Source organism: Tinamus guttatus, unplaced genomic scaffold (genome assembly GCF_059628265.1).
Source record: "Tinamus guttatus ecotype Peru unplaced genomic scaffold, ASM5962826v1 Tinamus_guttatus_pri_ptg000288l, whole genome shotgun sequence".
Lineage (NCBI taxonomy): Eukaryota > Metazoa > Chordata > Aves > Tinamiformes > Tinamidae > Tinamus > Tinamus guttatus.
Window position 1 is genome coordinate 3,153,272 of NW_028288822.1, and position 20,895 is coordinate 3,174,166.

A 20,895-nucleotide genomic window follows, 5' to 3' on the forward strand; every position below is an offset into this window, starting at 1 on the left:
GAGAAGAACAGAAAACACAAACCTTGCTAAGCTGCTGCTAGATACTCTAGGAAAAGACCAAATTGTTACAAATGGTCTAACAAATGCATTTAAATTGACAAAAAAAAAAAAGGAGTTCTAGAATGATTTTCATGCTGCAAACATGAGTCCAACATTTTAGTTAATCACAATTAGTTTTTCTCTAAGAAGTCACGCAAACCAGCTTCATATACAATCCACCTCACGGTCAGACACTGAATTGTTCAATACATGGAGACTTCATAATCCAGGATCCATAGCTATGCCCCTCTAAGTAGCTTTTCAGCAAGTTTTTAGCTTCTTGGTATGATTCAGATTTCATCTAAAAAACAAACAACAACAACAAAATTCTTGAAAAGAATATCTAACCAGATCCATGTTCTTGAACATTAGTATATGACAGACAGAAGCACAACACTGCCAGACATCAATGACTACAAATTTTACAATTCCCTCAGTCGCTGACAGTGAACAAGAGTGTTACAGGATTGCAATATTTTTATAGATTCTAAAAAGTATCATTTTAGATTGCTGGACATTTAGATACAATCTGTATTTTTTCAGCATCTTCCAGTAATATTTCTACACAGAAAATCTGTTAACATTCAGTATTATTTAACACAAAATCTAAACACATGGTGAATAAACAGTGAATTAATAAGCATTTCAGTTTTCAAGTAGTTGTTAAATTAACAAATGCACTGCAGCAAGTTCTAAACAAAAAGGTGTATATATATAATTTATGGAAGTACACGTTTTGCATAATAATTTTGGGAAAAAAAAAAAAATGTAAGAGTACTTCCAGTGAAGTATTCCTACTTTCTGAATGACTGGTTTCTGAATTTTCCCCTTTAACAACTTACCTTAGCTTCATGGTACGTATCAATTTGAAGCAAGTCATTTTGTTTTGCTTCCTTGGCCAGCAATCTGAAACGACTTAACATCGCAGCTTTGCAAAGGCGACTTGCCATATAAGCACCACTTTTGAAAGGCGAACTACAGGTAAAGTGGGGAGGGGGGAAAGCATAATAAACCTCATTAAGACCATATTAAACATCACATTATATTGCTGCAATCATCACAGGAATCTTCTGCTCCCGCCTATGCTTTCTGAATTCAGTCATAAAACACTACTACTTATCTCTGCATGAATAGAAGATTATACAGGTCAGCAGCTGTGTGAGTTTAAACAAGCCAAGTGAAACTCATTTTTGAACTGGAATTTATCTGAATTAAGATAATAATTACTGTATGCATTTTTAAAACCATTAAGAACTCACTAGAACAGACAATGAATAAAGACAGAATTCAAAGCACTATTTAATTCCGTATTTTGCCAAGTCATCGGTGAGTTAGAAGATTTACAAAATGACATCTAACTATAGAATAAATTCACTAAGTGTAGATAAGAATACCTCTCACCTGGATAATACTGTGGCCTCTACGCACAGTTTAAAAATGAAATATACAGAGAGGACACAGGACAATAAGGATAACCACTGTTTTTACTATAAGGAAGAAGAATTCTAACCTTTCGGTGGTTTTTCCACTTAACCCATCCACAACCTCCAATGATGTATCTGACAAAGACCAATTCAAACTAAGAGACCTCTGTTCAGTGACCATTTGAACTGAGTGTGTAGCATTCACCAAGTAAGTATGAGATCTATTGACCAGATAAAGCATGGGAAGCTTTGCTGAAAGTGCATCATCGATACGTTGCTTTATAGCTATTTCTAGTCCTCTTGTATCCTTGCAGTTTCCATCTCCTGTTGATTGAGAACAAAACGAGTCATATAAAGTACATCATCGTATTTTTCAAAAAAGCTAAGAACCTAGATGTTAGGTAGCCTGTATTATACACATTTCTCTACAAAAAACGAACAAACAAAAGTAATTCCAATATTCGGTTCACAGAACTAAAACACTTGCACAATTTCTTCTTGAGACATTATTATTTTAATGAAATGCCTCCCTTTTAGGACAGTTATTCTTCGTAAGTTCATTACATTCTTGGCAAAGACACGGTTACAATGCAAGAAGTAACATGAATTTTGACATTCTAGATTTAAAAGCAACAACAACAAAAATATACCCAGAAATTTGCTCACATTGCTCCATACTAAAGGATACTTCACCTTATTTTGGAGAAGATCTGTATTACACCAGAAACTAACAAAGCTCCTGTTTCCATTAAATCTTTTCAAAAAAACTAACAGCATTCCTTACTGTCTACTAAATAAACACACTGTGGTCTGCAGCATCTCAAGGAATGGTCATAAAATATCTATCAGGATAGTAATCAGTCATAAACTATTATGGGTGTTTTAATCACTAATCAAGTGAGGAGATGAGAAATTTTATTATTTCCTTCAACTTAAAGTGCCCTAACTTCCTCAGAAGGAAGGGCAGGCAAAGCACTGATGATTTCAAGACCTTTTGGAGCACTGCAAAAATACTGTTCTGTGTTAGAAATGAACCAGCACTACAGCTTCTGTGCTGCGGAAGAGTTTCACTACTGCTCAGTCCTACAGGTTAGTGTCTAACAGTGTCACTGCAAGTCCCTCTATGTGACTGAAAATACACAGCTGGTCTGTTAAGTAACTTCTTTTTGAGTAACTTCTATTTGAGAGTAATTTTATTCCAAATCAGTGCTGAGTTTCCTACTACTTTAATGCTTAATAAAGGGAGGTCAAATTAACTGGTTAAAAAAAAAAAAACACATTGCAAAAAAAAAGTTGTACATTTGGGCATTTCAAAGATGAGTTTAAGCAAAACAGAAATCTCCAATATTTAGTATGTTTTTTAAAAGATCTGTAATTCTTAAATACTTTTGCTTAAGCCATGCTTCCACAAAACGTAACTGATATGGAAAACAAAGATCTACTCTAAGTCATGAAAGTGTGTGTTAAGCTTACCAATGAGTATGGTGTTGATATAAACTGGTTGAACGAAGTGACTCAGCAACGCTCCCTGAATGCCAACCACTTCCCATTTGGTTAATTTGTCACTGGCTGACATGCTGTTTACACTAACAATTTTAGGAGGACAACAAACAGTCAGGTAAATCTTGCCTTCCACGGCAACATGAAGGCTCAATTCTTCATTGGCTTCATAAGCAGATACAGATTGTGGATTAAGGTGTCTTTAAAAAAGAGCAACAGCAGCAAATAAAGACAAGTTCTAGTGAGAAAGTACCATTACAGACTGTTATAAACTGATACCTAATGCTGTTTCCCAGCAATCACTCACTGGAGATGTAGGCTTTATACTTTGTGGGCTTTATAAGCAACTCATTCAGCTATTTAAATGACTTGAGATACTATTTCTTATTTGTCTTCAATCTAATCATAGCCATCATTCTCATAAACGAGGCTGCTCATTGCCATTATAACATACGTCGAATTTTAATTCTCAATTATTTAAAACAAGGAGATGCAACACATTAATGAGACAAAATAGTGAAGTGATTATTCTCAAGTAGAAAACCCGCTTCCCCTCTTACCTGAAGAAAAACAACAAGTGAAAGCTTGTGGTTTTCAGCTAAGTATCCCCCAATGTTAGCATAATTTAATATGCTATTAGCAAAAAATATTTCAGTGCAGCTATATAATTTCTGCTTAAGTAGCATACTAAAACCTGCTAGTCAGGGGTCACATTCTGCTACCAAGGGATGCCCTGGCTAAGCAGCTAAATTGCAAAAAACAGTATCTTTAACTCACTATATAAGTAGATATATTTGTTTTGTTAGAAGAAAACACTTCTAAAATTTGTCTTAAGAAATACCCATATACTGACTAGGCTAGACAGGAAGTGAGAAAATAAGCTGCATGGGATTTGTGAAATAGACAAACTTAATCCAGTTTCATTAATTATTTCCTTCTACAAGCTACAACACTGGAATTAATCTACAGCCTTCCAAAACTAACATGCCACTCCTCACTGGGACTCCCATGGACTTGCACTAAACTGCCCAAGATTTCACAGTTCACAGCATCACAATTCTTCCTTCTGAAGACCAGGACAGCATGAAAGCAAGTAAAGCAGCTTTCTATTTTGGGCATATGAAAAAGTTACAGCTGTAGGGCTTTTAGGGACTTCATCGTTTTATCGCCATTATAGCACTAGCAGTAGAATACTGTTCGTAGTTTATTGCTCTAAAATGTCAGAGCTATTTAAAAAGAAAACCCAGAACTATAACAAAAAGTAGAAACATAAGGGCAAGCACAGGAGTATGTTTTCTTCATTGAGTTTTTCTCACTACCTCCTTTTCCTAAGCAGGAGAGCAGGAGCGTACAGTTTAAATCTGACACTTTCACAATCTTGCTGATCAGTGCTAGAACAAGCATTACACTAAGCCACCGTGTCTTCTTCCTTAGTCGTTAATGATTAATTAGTACTTGAACAGTATCTCTGAAGGGGATTTAAAATGCAAGCGGATGATCTTTCATTAATAAAACACCATCCTGAAGTTTTAACACACAGAGTGTTTTGTACCGCATTGAGCAGTATCATACGTATCTATCATCAACACCCTATAAAGTAAGATAGTCCCAAAATAAGAAAAACAACTCAGAGCCCCCTTGTTACTTCAGAAACATATAAGGATGCATATTTTCATATGCATTATGTGTTTGTCACTGATACAGATTAGTCTTCCACTACAGCATCTCTGAAAACTCCCAGGTACTTACAGTTGTGATTTTAACTGAGCAGATCCTTTTGGCAACTGATTCATGTAGAGTAATATGTTTATATTTTGCTTTAGGGCAAGCAGCTTTGAATCTGGCACTGTGCAAAATATGGATTTCTCTGTCCTTGTTTTTTCATTATAGAAGAGCAGAAGATGCCTATAAAAATATCTAAAATAAAGTGTTAAATAAAAAGAAATGTGAAAGACAACCATTCTTTCACAAATGTACAAGCAATTTTAAGACACATTCAACATGTAATTCACATTTTCTGTATCATTTGAATTATAAAATGAATATGAATATTGAAACTAGAAACTAGGAGTTAATGCCATAATGCAAATTCTGCAATGCAGGGTGCAACTGCATTGAGATTTACATTTCAAAAAGGGCAAGAGCTACCAGCAGCTCTCTGTGCACACATGAGCTCACCTGAGCAGAGAACGTCTTGCAATAACGATGGCATGGCTGTCGTGCAGCACTCTCCCACGAAGATGAAAGCACTGACTGTAATTACATTCTCCTGTTCCTAGAGCTACAACTTCATGCTGTCCAGCTGAAAAAGCAAAACAAAACTAAATAAAACAAGGCGCTCTGGGGGCACAAGCAGCCAAAGCTCTCCCCTCTACTCCCCAATACTAATACTGGGACAGACTTGCCTTTTTCAATGATGAAGGCAGCCAGCGAACTGCCACAACTCCGGTACTCAGGATATTTGGCAGTCAGGCTATTAAAGACTCCTTTGAGTGTTTGCGAAAGCTTTTGATAAATAAGCGGTCTCCCTTCTAAATTACACAATAAATATGTAAGTATTCTGGAGAAAATCTGGCAGTATTAACCACTCATTGAATTACAAATCTAAATAAGATTATTTCTTACCAAAACGTATCTTGGAAACATTAACAGGGTTTGCTGGTGTTTTCGGTTCAATGGGAATACAGGGAGGACCTGATAATATAACAGAATATAAACTGAATACAAAAATATAAATTAAAAAAAAAAAACTTTCAAAAAAAATCACTAAAAAATTTTCTTGAGCAGAGACCCTTAGCAGAAGGCAAATGTTATGATAACTGACGATTTTGGAAGCAGCAGTTCAGTGCTGAAGACTTACTTACAAAAATACAAAAACATCTATAATTAACTTCATACTGCCCTTACCTTGTGAGAATTAAATCAAGTGCAACAGGAATAAACAGATTACTCCCTTCAGCATTTCTCCTGTAACACAAACTCTTCAGAAATAACTCTTAAGAATACACAAAAGACAAAAAGAATGGACAGCTTCAGAACTACATGCTGAATAACTCTGAACAAAGAAGGCCCTGATAAAGAAGTGTTAATAAACTATACAGTTTCCATAAGAAGCCTGTAAGCAAAGCTCTTGACATTTTCAGTGAGTGTTGCTAGAATATTTACCTGACTTTCCAGAATTCATTGCCTCTGCACACTCCAAGTCAAGTAACTCAACAAGAGCCAGTTTGGCAGCATTTGATTTAGATTCTTTTTTGTTTTGTCCCAATCCAGTCTTGCAGCAAACACCATCCACCACAGCACAAAAAGCAAAGTAAGTCGTTTTGTTATCACCTTTAATAGAGAAAAAGGCACATGGCACACAGGGTAAAATTATTATACCATACTTTTATTCGTATCTTTATGCATTTATAATCATTACAATGACAAATACATGACAAAGACTATTTTAGGAAAATATATGTACCCTCAAGAATTATGGCAGCTTTTTCTTTTTCCTGCATTTTTCATGAAGTTTTATTTGAGCCTCAAATAACACTAACACTCCATTTCCCAAACTGTCCAGCAACATACCGCCAGTCCTGTTACTATTATTATAAGCTCCAGTTTCTTACAGACATGAGAGCTGACTCATCTGCTCATTAAATAATTGATAACAAATAAGAACACGAAAAAACCGTCATCAGTATAAAGCAAGCACCTGTGGAGGGACTATGATTAGTCAGGATAGGAACTAGGAAATATCAGTAATGAACAAGTGTTTTCTATTTGGTTTTATAAGAATTCAGGCTTCAGAGAAGAGGCAAGTTTAGAACAGTAATCTTTTGCCAACTGACACGATATAAAAGATTTAAATAAAAAACAAATAAACCAACGTACACCTTCATAATGAGCTCTTCAATTTATCCAAGGGCTGCACTGACTCAAGCAGATGTGATTCCAAGCACTGGAATTTCTTACATCAAGTAGAGAACAGTAATTCTGTTAGAAACTTGCACTATAGACAGTGGGAAGGAAAAATGCAGAAAGCAAGCTATTTGCAGAAGTCATCCTTGTCTTTCCAATCAACATTTCCAAAGAGTTAAGAAGAGAAAAATTAGAGTACTTGTTTGGCCTAAGAAAAGAAGTGTTTACCTGATGCACTAGTTTCTTTCAATTCAAGTGGTACATGGTGCATTTGTGCATACTGATGCAAAGCAGATACTGGGTTTATAGCTCCACTTTTATATTTCGCAATAAACCCCTCTAGCATTTTTCTCGAAGGAAGTGATGATACTGGAGCCGGAAGAGCTGCTTTGGGATGCAAAGACTCTGGAATATGACCAAAAAAAAATTTATTAGGACTAAACTTAAACCCTGCAAGAGTTAACTACTTTTGATGATAGCTGTAGGGAAAAAAAAATTCTTGGTATCAAAACCTAAATTAAAAACACTAGCAGCACTGTAGAAGTATTAAAGTTTGCACTTCTAATTTTAAAAGGACCAAGGCTTTTGAGTCCCAAATCTATTAGATTATGATACTGATAGATACTGTATGTAAACACGTTTTTCCTCCAGCTGCAATACGGCAATCAAGCGAAAGCAGCTGAATGCAGACACATAGCAAAGCAGCCTGGTTCTTGAGACAATACAGCCCAGCTGTGTTACACCCCATGCCAAACCTCACTGAAGTTTCAGCAATTATAAAGGCTCAAAAAGCAGACACAATAATTTAAAATACAATTCATTATGTATATATAGTATCTTTCCTTTATCAGCTCTAAGATACATGAAGGCACCAATTTTAGGGTTGCTATAAATTCAAGCCTCAATACACGAATGTCTCCTGGCAAACTAGTGTAATTAACCTAAAAGGTGCAGAACATTAACTTAAAATGGGTCGTTCTTATCCCCCCCCCCCAACGAAAAAAAGTGCGTTTACCTTAGTCTATGTATTTAAAAAACACAATCCAAAATAAATTCAAGGGAGCTGCAGTTCAGTTATTGCCAATGCTGGCTCCAAAAACTGATGCAACAGAGCAGTGCACATATATTTTACCAAGCACTTCTAACATGAAGTTTGGAACTAATCTGCAAGAATGAAACACTGCAGATATGTAGCCAGTGCTAGAATAAGTAACTGATGCTAATAAACTTCCATTGCAAAGTGAGACTGAAGTTACAGTGAAAGGGAAAAAGGGGGAACAAGTGCACGCAGAAGCCAGGGAAGTGGCTGGAGGAAAGTTACCCCCTCCCTGGAGGCAGCGCTCCCTCAGCGGCGCCACCAGCCGTTACCAGCCGTTACCTGCCGCGTGCGCCGCGCTCCGCCGCCCGCGCCGCGCGCTCCCGGCCTCCCAGCTGCTCTTCGGCGCGAGGGCAGGGGCGGGCGGCCTGGCGCCCTCAAACCGCTCCTTGCCGGCCATCCTTAATCAACCTGATGAGCAGTTTAACAATATAATTGAAGTTACTAAACATTAAAAGAACACTGGAAATCCCTTTTTTAAAAAAAATCTTCTCATCCTTAAACCGTTCCTACACTTAAGCCTCTTCACAAGAGCAGTACCAGTAACTTGCACCCACGTTGTGCTGCAGAAAAAGGGGGCGAGGGGCAGACTGAAACGACGCTCCCCTCCCCGTGCTTCCCTGTCTCGCAGCGGCCAGCACCAAACGCCGGCTCGGCTCGGCCCGGCCCCGCGCCTCACGCCCTCCCGCGGCGCCCAGCGCGGCTCTTCCCCGCCGCCTCAGCCCGCAGGAAGCCGAGCCCCTCCGCCGCCGCACCCGGGAAGCCGCCGCCGCGACCCCGCCCTCCGCGCCCCGCTTCAGCCGGTGGCCATTCTCGGCCGCCCCCTCCCTTCCGCCCTCCCTCCATTTTGGGAAGAGACGTGGGGACGGGGCCGCCTCCGCCCGCGGGCCACGTGCGGCGCGGCCGAGGCGCGAGGCCGCTGGGGCGGGAGCCTCGTTGTGGGCCTGTTAACGGCCGCCGCCGCTCCCACACTGTCTGGTCGCCTTCCCGCGGGGACGGGGCGCGCGGCGAAACCAGGAAGCGCGGGAGGCAGGCGGCACAGGCCGGGATGGCCCGAGCAGCAGCGGCACTCACTGTTTCCAGGCGGGAGGGGAAGCCCAGCGCGCCTCCTCGCTCATGGAGGCGGCGGAACAAAAGCGTGTACAATCGTTAAATTTTATTACAAGTGTAATAATAAACTTAATTTCTTTTTTAGCACTAAGGCAATCACAGTTTCATAAATTATATACATATAATTTACACAAGTCTACATTGACAAAGCAATTACCAATCACATTATCAACGAGGGGTTTGTGTTATGGCAAATAAAGTTATGAAAATTCACAGTTAATCTGCAAGTACTTTTAAAGATGCAGGAATCATATTGCACATAATAAAACAGTGCTGAGGAGCAGATTTACAGTGTTCCAGCTATCCCTTCACAGAATGTACATTGGTCATAATCATGCAATACTTCAAATACAGAATGGTAGCATGTACCACAGTAAACAGTTACTCACAATGTAAGTTTTAAATAGAGTAGCAAAAAGCTGTTAGGTTTCTCTTTAAACCATATTTAAACTCTTAATATATAACAAAACACTTCAATAGAATCAAACGGAATTGTGGTCATTGCAGTGTACTTCTAGTATTCCTCCTTGTCTTTTCCTTTCTTTTCCTTTTCATCCTGTAGTGCAGTACCAAGTTTCTTTATAAGAACTGACAGAACTTTGTCCAAGGGGTCCATTACCCCACGCTGCAGCCACTTGGGAATAGTAGTCCGGGCATGGTGAAAGCCCAGCTTCTGCAGGATGTAGTCGACGCCAACTGGATCGATTTTTCTCCCAGTCCAGGAGATTAATCTAAAATAAAAAGTAGAGGGCTCAAATGCACATGTGTATATAAATAGAGATAAAGCAACTCGCGTTTGTCTAAGCAAACGTCCATTTTTATCACTGGCACTTGCAAATGACTGAACCCTAACAGGCATTCTTTCAAACTTCGTTTATATAAGTTGAACAAGACTGTAATTTTTTGAAGGAACAAGAGGCTTGAAGAAGCAAAGAAAATAGAAGAGGCAGCCTCAAAAACCTTTCTAAGTTGATTTCGCATTATTACTAACCAAAAACGTCTACTATCTGCCAGATTTGCTTGGCCTGGGTTCACGTTTTGATATTGGGTGCTCTAGCAGTTTCAGCAGAGATTAAAAAACCCTGATAAAGACCAAAGTCATTCCCTGTGTGCACTGGGAGCAGTGGGTTGCTTGTATACAGACTGTCCTTTGATGCTAAGTTTAAACAGCCATTTAGCAACTAATCTGTAGTGCTTTTTTATTTTAAGGCAATGGTTTATTAATAAGTAGAATTGTTGCATTCCTGCTCTGCAAAGGAAGACAGACATGACCCCACCTTGCACAGGAGAAAGGATGTTGTTGCACAGTATCTCATCAGAAAAAAATGCAGAGGAGGGGAAGAAACTGAGAAGAGGATCAATTGGTGAGCATCTCATTTTTTTTCAAGCATATTTCTCATTAACGTGCTTATCTTAACTTTTATACTGTGCAAAAATTAAGTTTTACTATGGAATGATGTGAGAAAGCAAAAAGACAACTCCATATGTTTTCAAAAGAAAAACAGCAAAGTAAATGAAAAATGCAAGTTGAAAAACTGTATGACAGAAAAGTTAATTGGATTGTCGTAGGAAAGAGTAGAAAAGCAGTAATCTGTGGTCCTTAATGTGTTGAATTTCAGTATAACCTGATTTTGAACAACATCCAGCATTATTTTTAATAACTGTATTAGCTCTAAGCAATTTAGTTTCCAAAAGTTTAGTTTAGAGATTAACTAATGTGATGTAAGTTGGTTAGCCAGCTTTTGTCACACCCTGTAACAGCTATCTTTCCTATCAGCACTAATAGCCAAAGACGACTCTGTAAAAGCATCCACATGCAGTAACTGGAGAGCATCAGCTTGGAAATATTTGTGGTTTGAAGGACGGGACCCACAGACAGAGCGCACAGAACTGATGGCAGATAAGCCTGCTTGTTACCTGAGTGTGGGCTCTAAATGCCAAGTATTGCACATGAACTCTCTCCAGTCGACTGTAGTGTAAGTAATGCTTTCCTCTGCTTCTCCGTCGGTGGAGCTGTCATCAAGAACGCCAACAGAGTTTTTCTGTCCTGGACGAGCAGCCAGAATGCGAGGGGGAAAAATAGCTGCGAAATGGGCAGAAGTTAAAACTTTCCATAAGCAAAATTCTGGCACAGTCCTAACAGAATATATTTTTTAGATTGACAGAGTATTAATTGTGGAGAAAATGGGAAAACAGTTCAATCTTTGTCTTAAGGCAAACATCATCCAACAAAAAGTTAAATAAAATACCAGATGGCAAAATGGGAACAAGATTATCACTTGAAGTAACTAGCAGAGGATCATCAGTAGTGGATAAGAACAGAAATCCAGGGATATGTCTGCCCTTGGAGGCACAGTGCACATAGGGGCAGCACTGGAGGTAACTGACTTGCTAGTGAAGAATCTCCTGCATGCAGGTACCACATTGAAGCACCCCACAGATGCTCAGCAGCTCCCTGAACACAGTGGCACTCCTCAGCTTGTCTGGAGGCAACTATAGCTCTGTATTAGCTGCCTTCAAGCCAGCTAAGCTTTTCCTAAACAGTGCTGTATTTTTATGAAGGGTAAAAATACCTGACATTTCTTGTCTTTTCAGTCCAAAACAACCAGGAAAAATCCTGTATGTTTGTTTTTATTAATATGCAATTCAATTTCACTCATTAGTGGTTGAAAGAGAACTATCATTTTATTTGGACTACTAGGTCCAAATGTTTGATTCTACTTGTACTAACTTCAATAGGCGAAAAAATAGACTTTTTTTTTCTTTACAATTAAATCATTTGAAAAAAAATCAATGTTATTTTAGAAGTATAAAAATATATACTATGAAGTAGAATGACATTCACAAATTGGTCCTCATACAATAACTTACCTTTTTCTTTTTCTTTTAGATAAGCAGATACCAAGTCATGCAAAAACATGATCAGTTCTGCATCCATGGTCACACAAATGTGGTCTGTGAATTCAGTTACTACACTGCACTCCACCTTTGGTTTAACAGCTGTATCTACAGTCAAATAAAAATAGTATTGGTATATTTTTAAATACACATAACATTTTTATAGAAAATAATTTAAAATTACCTTGCTATTACTGAACCAGAAACTCAAACGACAGGAAGGACCACCATTAAAAATAGTGTTTAGCATCCTCAATATTCTTTTCACTGGTTTTCCCCAGATTAATTTCTTTTACTTTTTATACAGGAATAAAGGAGGTTGAAAATTTCTTTTTTTTTTCCTCAAAATAGTCCTTCTCTTTTACATTTTATTAAAAGTTAGGAAGAGAAATAGCTGAAACATTTGCGTTCATTTCTCTTAGGCTGTTCTACAGTGACCAGCGTCTGGACTAGATATTCTCCTTCTTATCATAATTCCCTCTGTTTTATTTCAAAATGAGGCTCTTTTTGCAGATCTTTCATAATTTTCAGATTAAATATCCCTCTTATCAGTGAAATATCTTTGTATTTGACTTCTGATTTGTGAAAAATAGCTTTGAAGAAAGCCAAATTATATTTACTGCACCTTGTAATGAAGGCTCCTGTGGCTCTTGAACATGAATCGACTTAAAATCCAGCTGCATCCTTGGCAGTGCAAAGATGGTTTCAGTTTCATGGTTGTAACTGGAACCTCCTCTGAAGCCACTTAATAAGCTCGAGCTTTTCACCGTTGTGCTGCTCTCTGGGTTATTAGCATCAACGTTTCGAAGCAGGTTTAATTCTACAAGGGCAATAAGAGAATTCACATTTCAGCAATCCTTTCTAATAAAGTTCTCTCAGCAAGGACGGTGACAGGTTTTTCAATAAATTTAGTTTCACAGTGGCAACATCATCTACCAAAACACACTTCAGTGAGAATCTGCACTCAACAAGTGGGGTGGGGGAACAGGCCTTGGTACCCTAGCATCTAAGCAACCCTGAAAGTATCCACTCTTTTTTTTTTTTTTCCTCCTGAAGCTTAAAGTCCAAATTTTATTTATTTGGCCAGTCTTCATTTAGATTTAATTTACATAGAGAACCTAAATTCACTGGTTTAATACTGCTACCAAAATCACAGATAACCAGGAATCCAGTTTTGTCATGTCATTTTGACCATAACACACATGCAATACCATTTGAATTTCCAACTTTTAAAATCACGACAAGACCAAGTTCTTATTTAATCGTAAAAATGCTGGTGTATGATTATTAAAAAGATGATATCCCCTATCCTGCTCTCTACAATATGACCACAAAAGGTCAAAAATCAAATGATGCTGTTGTTTATATTCTTAAATACTCCGGATGTAGTGAAACAGGGCTGGGCAAAAACATTTTAACAACTTGTGAACCCCAACCACTACATCCTGTTGTGTCTTGCAAAAGGAATAAATATTAGTCTATCAGTAACTTGATTTTTTTTTCTTGAGACTATAAGATGCATAGTTTCATGAATGGACTAGTAACAGATGTACTTTAAAAACTTTTTTCTTTAATATAACTTGTACATTTTATTTTCCAATTAACAGCAATGACAGGCATGATTCAAAAACATTTTAATGCCTAGAATCAGCTGAGGGTTAAAATGCTTCAGGCAGATAAATAATTTTTAAGGGCTCATAACAAGTGAGATGCCTAAAATAAATTCCTTCTTCGACCCATAAATTCTTCCTATGTTGTGAAATAGCTGAGTGTATCCTTATGGTACAAGATCATAGCTGGACAACTATGTGAAAAAATAAAAATCTACACATGTGGTGAAAGAGAAAAAGGAAAGAGTTAAGAATAGAGCTATTGCAATGCTGTAAGTCTACCAGAACATTTTGGCTTTACTGCCTAATTTGAAAAAGGATTTGAGCTCAAGAACACTTCAGCTGTTCAGTGTACTGTTAGGTTTTATCCCACCATTCAGCATAAGCTTCAGATCAAGAAGCAACATTCATCCTTTCAAAGTGATCTCTCTCCTCCTTTGCCCGCTTTTTTATTACCATAATCAGCACTGGCTGGCAAGCAGAGCAAACCCAAAACTTAATGAACACCAATCTAACCTTCGTTCCTTGTTGCTGTCACATAATTGAACCACTCTTTCACGCTGGCAACGCCGTGTGGGGGGTTTTCATGCCGGCGCCTGGTTATCTTTGTGATCGTTGCCATGGGGCTTTCCAGGGCTCCGCACGGTTTGGTGACCATCGTGTTGTGGCCCAAATGAAAGTCCAGGGTTTGCACTATGTATGTAGAATGGTCACTGGAACCTGCATTGAAGGCACACGGTGTTTGGAGAGAAAAATAAATAAATAAAATAAAAACCACAGGTATATAATATGAATAATTATCAAGCAAGCGGCACTAAAAACTGGCCTAAAGCTTTCAAGCAACAAAATTTAAATCCTCACAATAGCTATGACCAGTAAAGATTCCTCAATATAAAGGCAAATGTGAGTGGTAGAAGACTTTCAAGATTCAACCCCTAGAAGCCAAGACAGAAAAAACACAGCCACACAGTTAACCAGGCAGGCAGTCCCTTTCAGAGGCATGCCAAGGACTTGTGCATCCTCAGAAGACTCCTCTTTATCAAGCAAGTGGTGGTAAAAATATACGAGAAGGAACAGATTATTTTACATAAGCAGTAAATTTTGGAGAAATCATCTGGATTCAGACTTGTAAGTTTTTCTCTGATTTCCTCCTATATAGCCATAAATTCTTAAAATTCATTATAGGAAGAAAATGGAGAGAGAAGAAATGCTTTAAATTACCATCTTCCCAAAATTTCTGTGCTTCTGTCCAAAATGCAATGTTTGGTTCTTCAAGGTGAAATAAGGCCCAAGATTTTGAACGGAAATTAGGTCCATGAAAACAAGCCAGTGTCATATGGTTTCCATGCAAGCTCATCGATCCTCCAAATTGCATTCCATCTTCTGGCAGTGGCTTTTGAAATAACGATATATGGCACCCAGAGACCACCTTCAAAACTCCTGGCCAGTGGCGATGATGGGCTGCATCCAACACTAGAAAGACATGCAGTAGCAAGAGAGAAACAAAAGTTAGGAAAAAAGAGGATACAGAAAAGATTGCTGCTGTTTTATTTAGAATATTGCATGCATAAAGTTGCTCAGATTACACTACAGGACAACATTTTGTGCCACTTACACTGCTCATGTGAGCTTCTCTCTAAGTTGTTGGCCATTGTCTTTGGTGGAAGGTAAGGAACAGGTCCCCAGGTAGACAAAGCTCGTTTGCTTGTATCAAACTGCTGAGTAAAGAACTCCTGGAGTTTCATTCCTATTTTTATCAGGTCTGGTGTAGTTGATCTTGAAATCATCACTTGGAAGATATCCCATTTCAAGTCCCCATGGACAAATATCTCACTAGATATTAAAAATAACAAGAACATTCAGGTTAAACTATATCTTACACTTGATAATAAAGAAGACCTTTTGCTTTCTAGTATGCCCTTGCTTTCTGTTAGAACCACTGGACAGAAACCAGGCAGACAGAACTTGGCAACTAAACGTAGTGAACAGCTTTACCTTTTATCAGAAATGCTTGAATCCAAAGCATTATACAGATTAATTTTCCATTCATCCTGTAGTTTAAGATCAGCATTACTGAAGATGCCCATTAGGATACTGGACCCCATGTAGTCAACACGTGCTTCAGTAGAACCCATAGTAATTTGAATTTTATGATTGGGCTGTTGGTTTGGGTGTTCAGAAATATGAGCTGAAATAGAATCAAAGCAATACAGAAATACAGCGTTAAAAATAGATTCTGTCAGTAGATCTCACTCTTAGGGCCATCCACATCACGCAAAGGGATCAAAGACACTGTTTTCTTCAGATGCATTGGAAGATCCTTACACTGTGAGGTGTTAGAAGATTCCATCCCTCTCCAAAGCTACTTTGGCATTTCCTAGGGCTTATGCACCTGGGAAATTCTAGGAAGAGCTAGAAATCGAACTTTTTTAGTTGCCATCTGTCCAGGAGCTGAGGGGAACATGAGAGGGCATAGCTAGCTACTCTAATTTAAAGCAACCCTGAGACCGAATCAGCCCCCAGTCCGGAAATTTGCAATTCCAACTGTGCTTAGCAGTCAGAAGACACAAGTGAGAACCCAGTGTGTTTGTATACTACGAGGTTCACAAAGTATGACATGTATACTACAGCTTTTCATGCTTGCTGTCTGCGGTAGATTCCAATATTGACAATGTTTCCAACTTACCCACCATTTCCAAGGTGTTAACATCTATGGTACCTCCAACAACTCCCCCTCTGGAGTCCAGCTGGGATCTTCCCAAACCAACAGACATACTAATTTCCCGATCTCTACTACTACCCACAGACAAGCGGCCTTGGCTTTTCAAACCACTGGTAGTCCACCTAGAACAGAGATGAAAATGAAAAATTTGTCCATCTACCCCATAAGCAGGAGAAAATTACTTACTGCGGAGTAGTAAATAATGTGAATTAGGCACGTGTGACTTTGTGATTAAGTATCTAACAGTATCCATGAGGGGCTTCATGGTGCAGAACAGGAGGAAGGGTTTCAAAGCTGACAGCAGCAGGCCAATAGAAAACAGGGAGCAAAAGTCTTATCCCAAAACAAAACAGTCTGCTTCAACACATTCGATCTTGTTTTATACTTACGTAGTATTGCCCATTACATTGCTCATATTCATTTGAACATTTAATTGCTTCAGGTTCATGGCAAATACGACGAGTGTTTCCCACGGTGTTCCTTGCTGGCTTCCAGCTTTATTTGACTTGTTAAATGGAGTTGATGTTTTTGAGAGAGTATCTAAAAAAAAAAAAAAAGAAAAAGTAGATAAAAATTTAAAATATTTGCCTAGGGAAAACTAGCAGAGTATATACATTAAAAGATACTACTAAAAGATAGACCTTTAAGGTGTACTGTGAAACTACAAGTAATGAGAGATTTAAATAAGCACTGCTCATAGAAATACAGTCTATCTACATAGTGATTTTTACCAAAAATATTTTCGTCAGTCAGGCAAGAGCTTTTAAATTCTTAAACCCTTTAAAAGTGCATTCAAAACATGAATTTTAAGTATTTTAATATTCATGCAGTAGTTATTTGCACAAGTGCCAACTCAAGAGTTTTCCTTACTCTTTTCACAAAAACTGTATAGTCTTGTAAAATAAGTTTGTAAAATTGTACTGCTTATGAAAAAAACACAAGTCAAAAATTTCTCCAAACATGTTTTCTTTAAAGGAAATGTTCATATACTAACATCTTGCTTTCTAAATTAAAAATTAGCACTCAGCTAAACTCAGCTAGGTAACTCCTGCTCCAGTAAAAGGAATTCCAACAGTTTTCAGGAAGTATTCTAATCAATTGTATTTTGAATCACACATTCTAGATATTTTCCTAAACTACTGGGTCTGCACTTCATGGATTAAAGAACATTTTATTTCTGCTTCTTATAAAGTAGTAAATACATTCATTTTTTATAAAACTGCTGGAAATACTCGTAATAATAATAATAATAAGTAATCCTCTACTAACCTCTCTGAGGCACTGAAGAGTCAGACACACTCCTGGATCTTGTAACAGCTGGAGATTTTAAGCTATGGGATGCTGTCCCCGGTGACATACTGCTGTTTGCATTATGCTCATTAAAGACATTAGGTGACTGTGCCATGTGTGTAAATGAGGCAGACTGGCAGGGTTGCTCCCATGTCCTACAGTACGCTTTCCGTGATGATTCTGGAGAAAGGTGCTGGTTCACCCCTTCAATGGAATCTGGTGTCCCAGGACCTGATGCTACTGGAAAAAGCAGCAGCATATGAAAAGGAAGCAAAATGATTTCATTTTTCTTTAGCAGTATGCTCCCGCCTACTGAGAAATGCTTGGAGAGTGTCAAGCTTTGAAATAATTTAACTTGTAATAGCTAATATTTTCTAAAGTTTTAAAAAAAGACATGGAAAATGTCTATTAGAGTGCCCATATAGGAAGGAAATTTTAAGTCGTTTTCAATTCTGTCCAGGTACATAAGTTGAAATACACAACTAATGTATATTTATGTAATTCCTACTATAAGTCATTGCACAAAAGATTTTCCGTGAGAAGGAGCATCTTACCTGGCAGATTTATCGTTTGATCACCTAGGAAGAGCCGCCTAGCAATGCTTCTCCTGTACCAAGCTCTTGGGAAAGCCAGAATCTCACTGAGTCGCCGCATGTCATATTTAAAAGAAGCAGATCCTATATCACAGACGGCTGACAAAGATAAAGCAAATACACACAACCTTAAGCACTCGGTAGTAACAGGTTATGTTAACCAGGTCCACTTTATAGGGTTTGAGGGCATTATCTTTGAGCATAGTCAAACATTTCTCCTCCAAGCAGTACAGTCCTGCTGTAAGGAAAAACAGTTATTAAAAACATGTCAGAAACTTGTCTGTCTGTTTACATTAAATGAGCTATGAAGATAAAAAGGTGCATCTGCCAGTAGGTACCGCAAGTATACAAATGAAAACTTCATCTCAATCACCATTTCACTCTAAAAGAAGAAAAACTTTATTCCACACAACAGGTTCTCAAATAACATCCACAAGAGCTGGTGAGAGCAAAGTGTATCACTGGAACAGCAGTTTGTTCATTAAATGAGTAAGACAGGAACAAGATTAAAATGAAACAAGCATTTACCAGATATGTTTATCAGTGTCGTATCTATCTTGCTTGCAGCTTTGCTTGAAGACTGACTCTCAAAAAAGGAGGAACCTCCTGAACGCCTTATTCTCGACAGGCTGACTTTCACAAACTCAAGGTTAATGCTCAAAGAATCCTTCCGGCCCGTGACCGAAGTAGGTTCTTCGTCCACGTTACCTAGAAATAGAAAGGAGAAAATTTAGTCTCAAAGGACCCTTTTACATCTTCAGTCCAAAAATCATGCCTTTGAAAATGGTTATTTAAACAAAAATTTATTCTGTACCTAAGGTTCCTGATCCAGGAGTTAGAACAGTAACAGCAGATTTTTGTTTTCCTGCTCCATATGGGTGAAACACATAAAGGGAGAAATCTGACATGCAGGCAGTAAAGCTCAGGCCTGAAGAACTGCTACTAGAGGTGGTCAGGTCTGACTGACTACTGCTGTGTCGCGTTCTCCCAAGAGGACTGCCTAGTCCAGGTGATGAACCTGAAATCGTTTGTTTTCCAAAGGTTAGTTTTATATGAAAGAATTTTCAAACATGAAATAATACAGTTAACATTACTGAACAGATCAAAGGCACAACAAATTACACCTGACTAGCAGCAATGTAGCTTAAAATAAGATTTGTGAAAACTTATCTTTTGTTATAATTTTTGACTTTTTTGCTACAAGCTGCGTATAATGTAATCACTCATATGTACATTACCTGGTGCTCCAGACTTACTAACTGAATTCTTTGAACCACTCTGTGAAGCAGTGCCACCAACTAGCACATTTTCTGCTGTGTACATTGTGCCTAATGTTTCCAGTTCTCCTCGGTTTGAAGAAAACACAAGATCCAGAGAGGGCAACTTCAGCATACATTCAACTCTTGATACTGGCAAGCAGCTGAACTTGATTTGGGAGGGCTAATGCAGAGAGAGAAAATAAAGGATTCAATTAACAAATACTGAATATTAAAAACACCCCAAGTTTAAGTTATAAGAGTGCCACATTTTATTTTTTTAATCTAAACATATTACAACCATTTCAGACTGTTTTTAGAATTAATAAGGTAACTCAACAAGGTTCATGAGAGGGAACCTTGAGGGAACAAGGTTCACTTCAGGGAATCCCTCCTTCACTAGATCTATTATCTGGGACAACTTGTTGGAAAAGCAAATGGAAGAATGTTGGATGCAGCGGATGATATGTCCATTCCCATCTCCCTTCTCTGCAAGTCAATCCACAGCTTCATTCCTTTCATGCAAGAACTGTGCAAAAACAACTGACTCTTGAGCAGATCCTGGAAGCACTGCTTCCCCCTCAACTAACACATTCTTGGCCAGCTGACCTGAGTTTGCATAAGCTTAGGGAGGCTACAAATTGTTGTAGCTGATTTTCATATGCATTAAAGAAACTCTTAGAATGAACTGTTCCATGTGGAAACATAATCAAATTTACACCATAAATCTCTCTTGACACATGAAAAGCAGTGTGAATATGCCTTATAGATGAGAACTGTATTTTCCTACATTTTTATACCTAGCATAAACTGAAAAAATCTGTAAGTACTGTTTTTGTGTTGTAATAGTAGCTATAAATAATTCGCTAAAATGCTAGTTATGAAAGATACTTTCAAAAGACTCCAAGATACACAAGGAGAACCTATGGATAATGAAAGTGTGATCACAAATGTGCAAGAACAAAGATAATGCTTCTGACAAAAACTGACAGGTAGTTATGATTAAAAATGCTCAGAACTTCTGTTATTTTTTCCAAACAGCTCATTTCTGTTGGTCTCCTTGTGACTGAAACATCAAAACTGCTGAAGGAAGTGTTATTTATCATACTAGTCATGTGTTATCTCAGAATGGGCATTTGAAAATAATTTAAAAGAAAACAAAATAAAAAATGCTTTGGAAGCCTGGCCTGACTCAAGAATTGTTACTGAAGTCACCTACTATACAGAATGTTGAATTAAGATCTCACCTGAACCCGTACATAAACTACCACATCTACAGGGAAGGATGAATACGCTGATGTCGATGATGAGACTAATGACGTTGTGGACTCTTCTAATGGATCTTGCATATCAAATTGCCCCATGTCTTCATCCTGTGAACTAACAGCTTTTAACAAGCACAAGTATTCATTAGAAAGTGGAATTTACAGAGAAGAGCACTTCAATGCCAT

At 38.1% G+C, this 20,895-nt stretch overlaps 2 protein-coding genes across 2 annotated transcripts in view; both read right to left on the bottom strand.

Moving 5' to 3' along the window:
- Positions 1-223: 223 nt before the first annotated feature.
- ADAD1 (adenosine deaminase domain containing 1) lies at positions 224-8,365 on the bottom strand. The gene is made up of 11 exons (XM_088527701.1): positions 8,248-8,365; positions 7,098-7,274; positions 6,129-6,296; positions 5,589-5,657; positions 5,369-5,494; positions 5,142-5,265; positions 4,713-4,880; positions 2,937-3,163; positions 1,550-1,787; positions 882-1,014; positions 224-340 (listed from the first exon to the last, which is right to left on the bottom strand). Exons 1-11 carry the CDS (start codon positions 8,363-8,365, stop codon positions 227-229), a joined length of 1,662 nt encoding a protein of 553 aa, XP_088383827.1. The 3' UTR covers positions 224-226.
- A 741-nt stretch (positions 8,366-9,106) lies between these two features.
- BLTP1 (bridge-like lipid transfer protein family member 1) overlaps positions 9,107-20,895 on the bottom strand; it is a 96,260-nt gene continuing 84,471 nt past the window's right edge. The window contains exons 72-87 of the mRNA XM_088527677.1: positions 20,692-20,831; positions 19,427-19,628; positions 19,003-19,206; positions 18,717-18,896; positions 18,150-18,287; positions 17,575-17,835; positions 16,695-16,845; positions 16,270-16,427; positions 15,579-15,771; positions 15,199-15,416; positions 14,805-15,056; positions 14,100-14,303; positions 12,599-12,793; positions 11,947-12,081; positions 10,993-11,158; positions 9,107-9,806 (exon numbers count right to left, since the gene is read on the bottom strand). Coding sequence (XP_088383803.1) covers positions 9,590-9,806; positions 10,993-11,158; positions 11,947-12,081; positions 12,599-12,793; positions 14,100-14,303; positions 14,805-15,056; positions 15,199-15,416; positions 15,579-15,771; positions 16,270-16,427; positions 16,695-16,845; positions 17,575-17,835; positions 18,150-18,287; positions 18,717-18,896; positions 19,003-19,206; positions 19,427-19,628; positions 20,692-20,831 — 3,014 coding nt within the window. The 3' untranslated portion in view covers positions 9,107-9,589. The remainder of the gene's footprint in view (positions 9,807-10,992; positions 11,159-11,946; positions 12,082-12,598; positions 12,794-14,099; positions 14,304-14,804; positions 15,057-15,198; positions 15,417-15,578; positions 15,772-16,269; positions 16,428-16,694; positions 16,846-17,574; positions 17,836-18,149; positions 18,288-18,716; positions 18,897-19,002; positions 19,207-19,426; positions 19,629-20,691; positions 20,832-20,895) is intronic.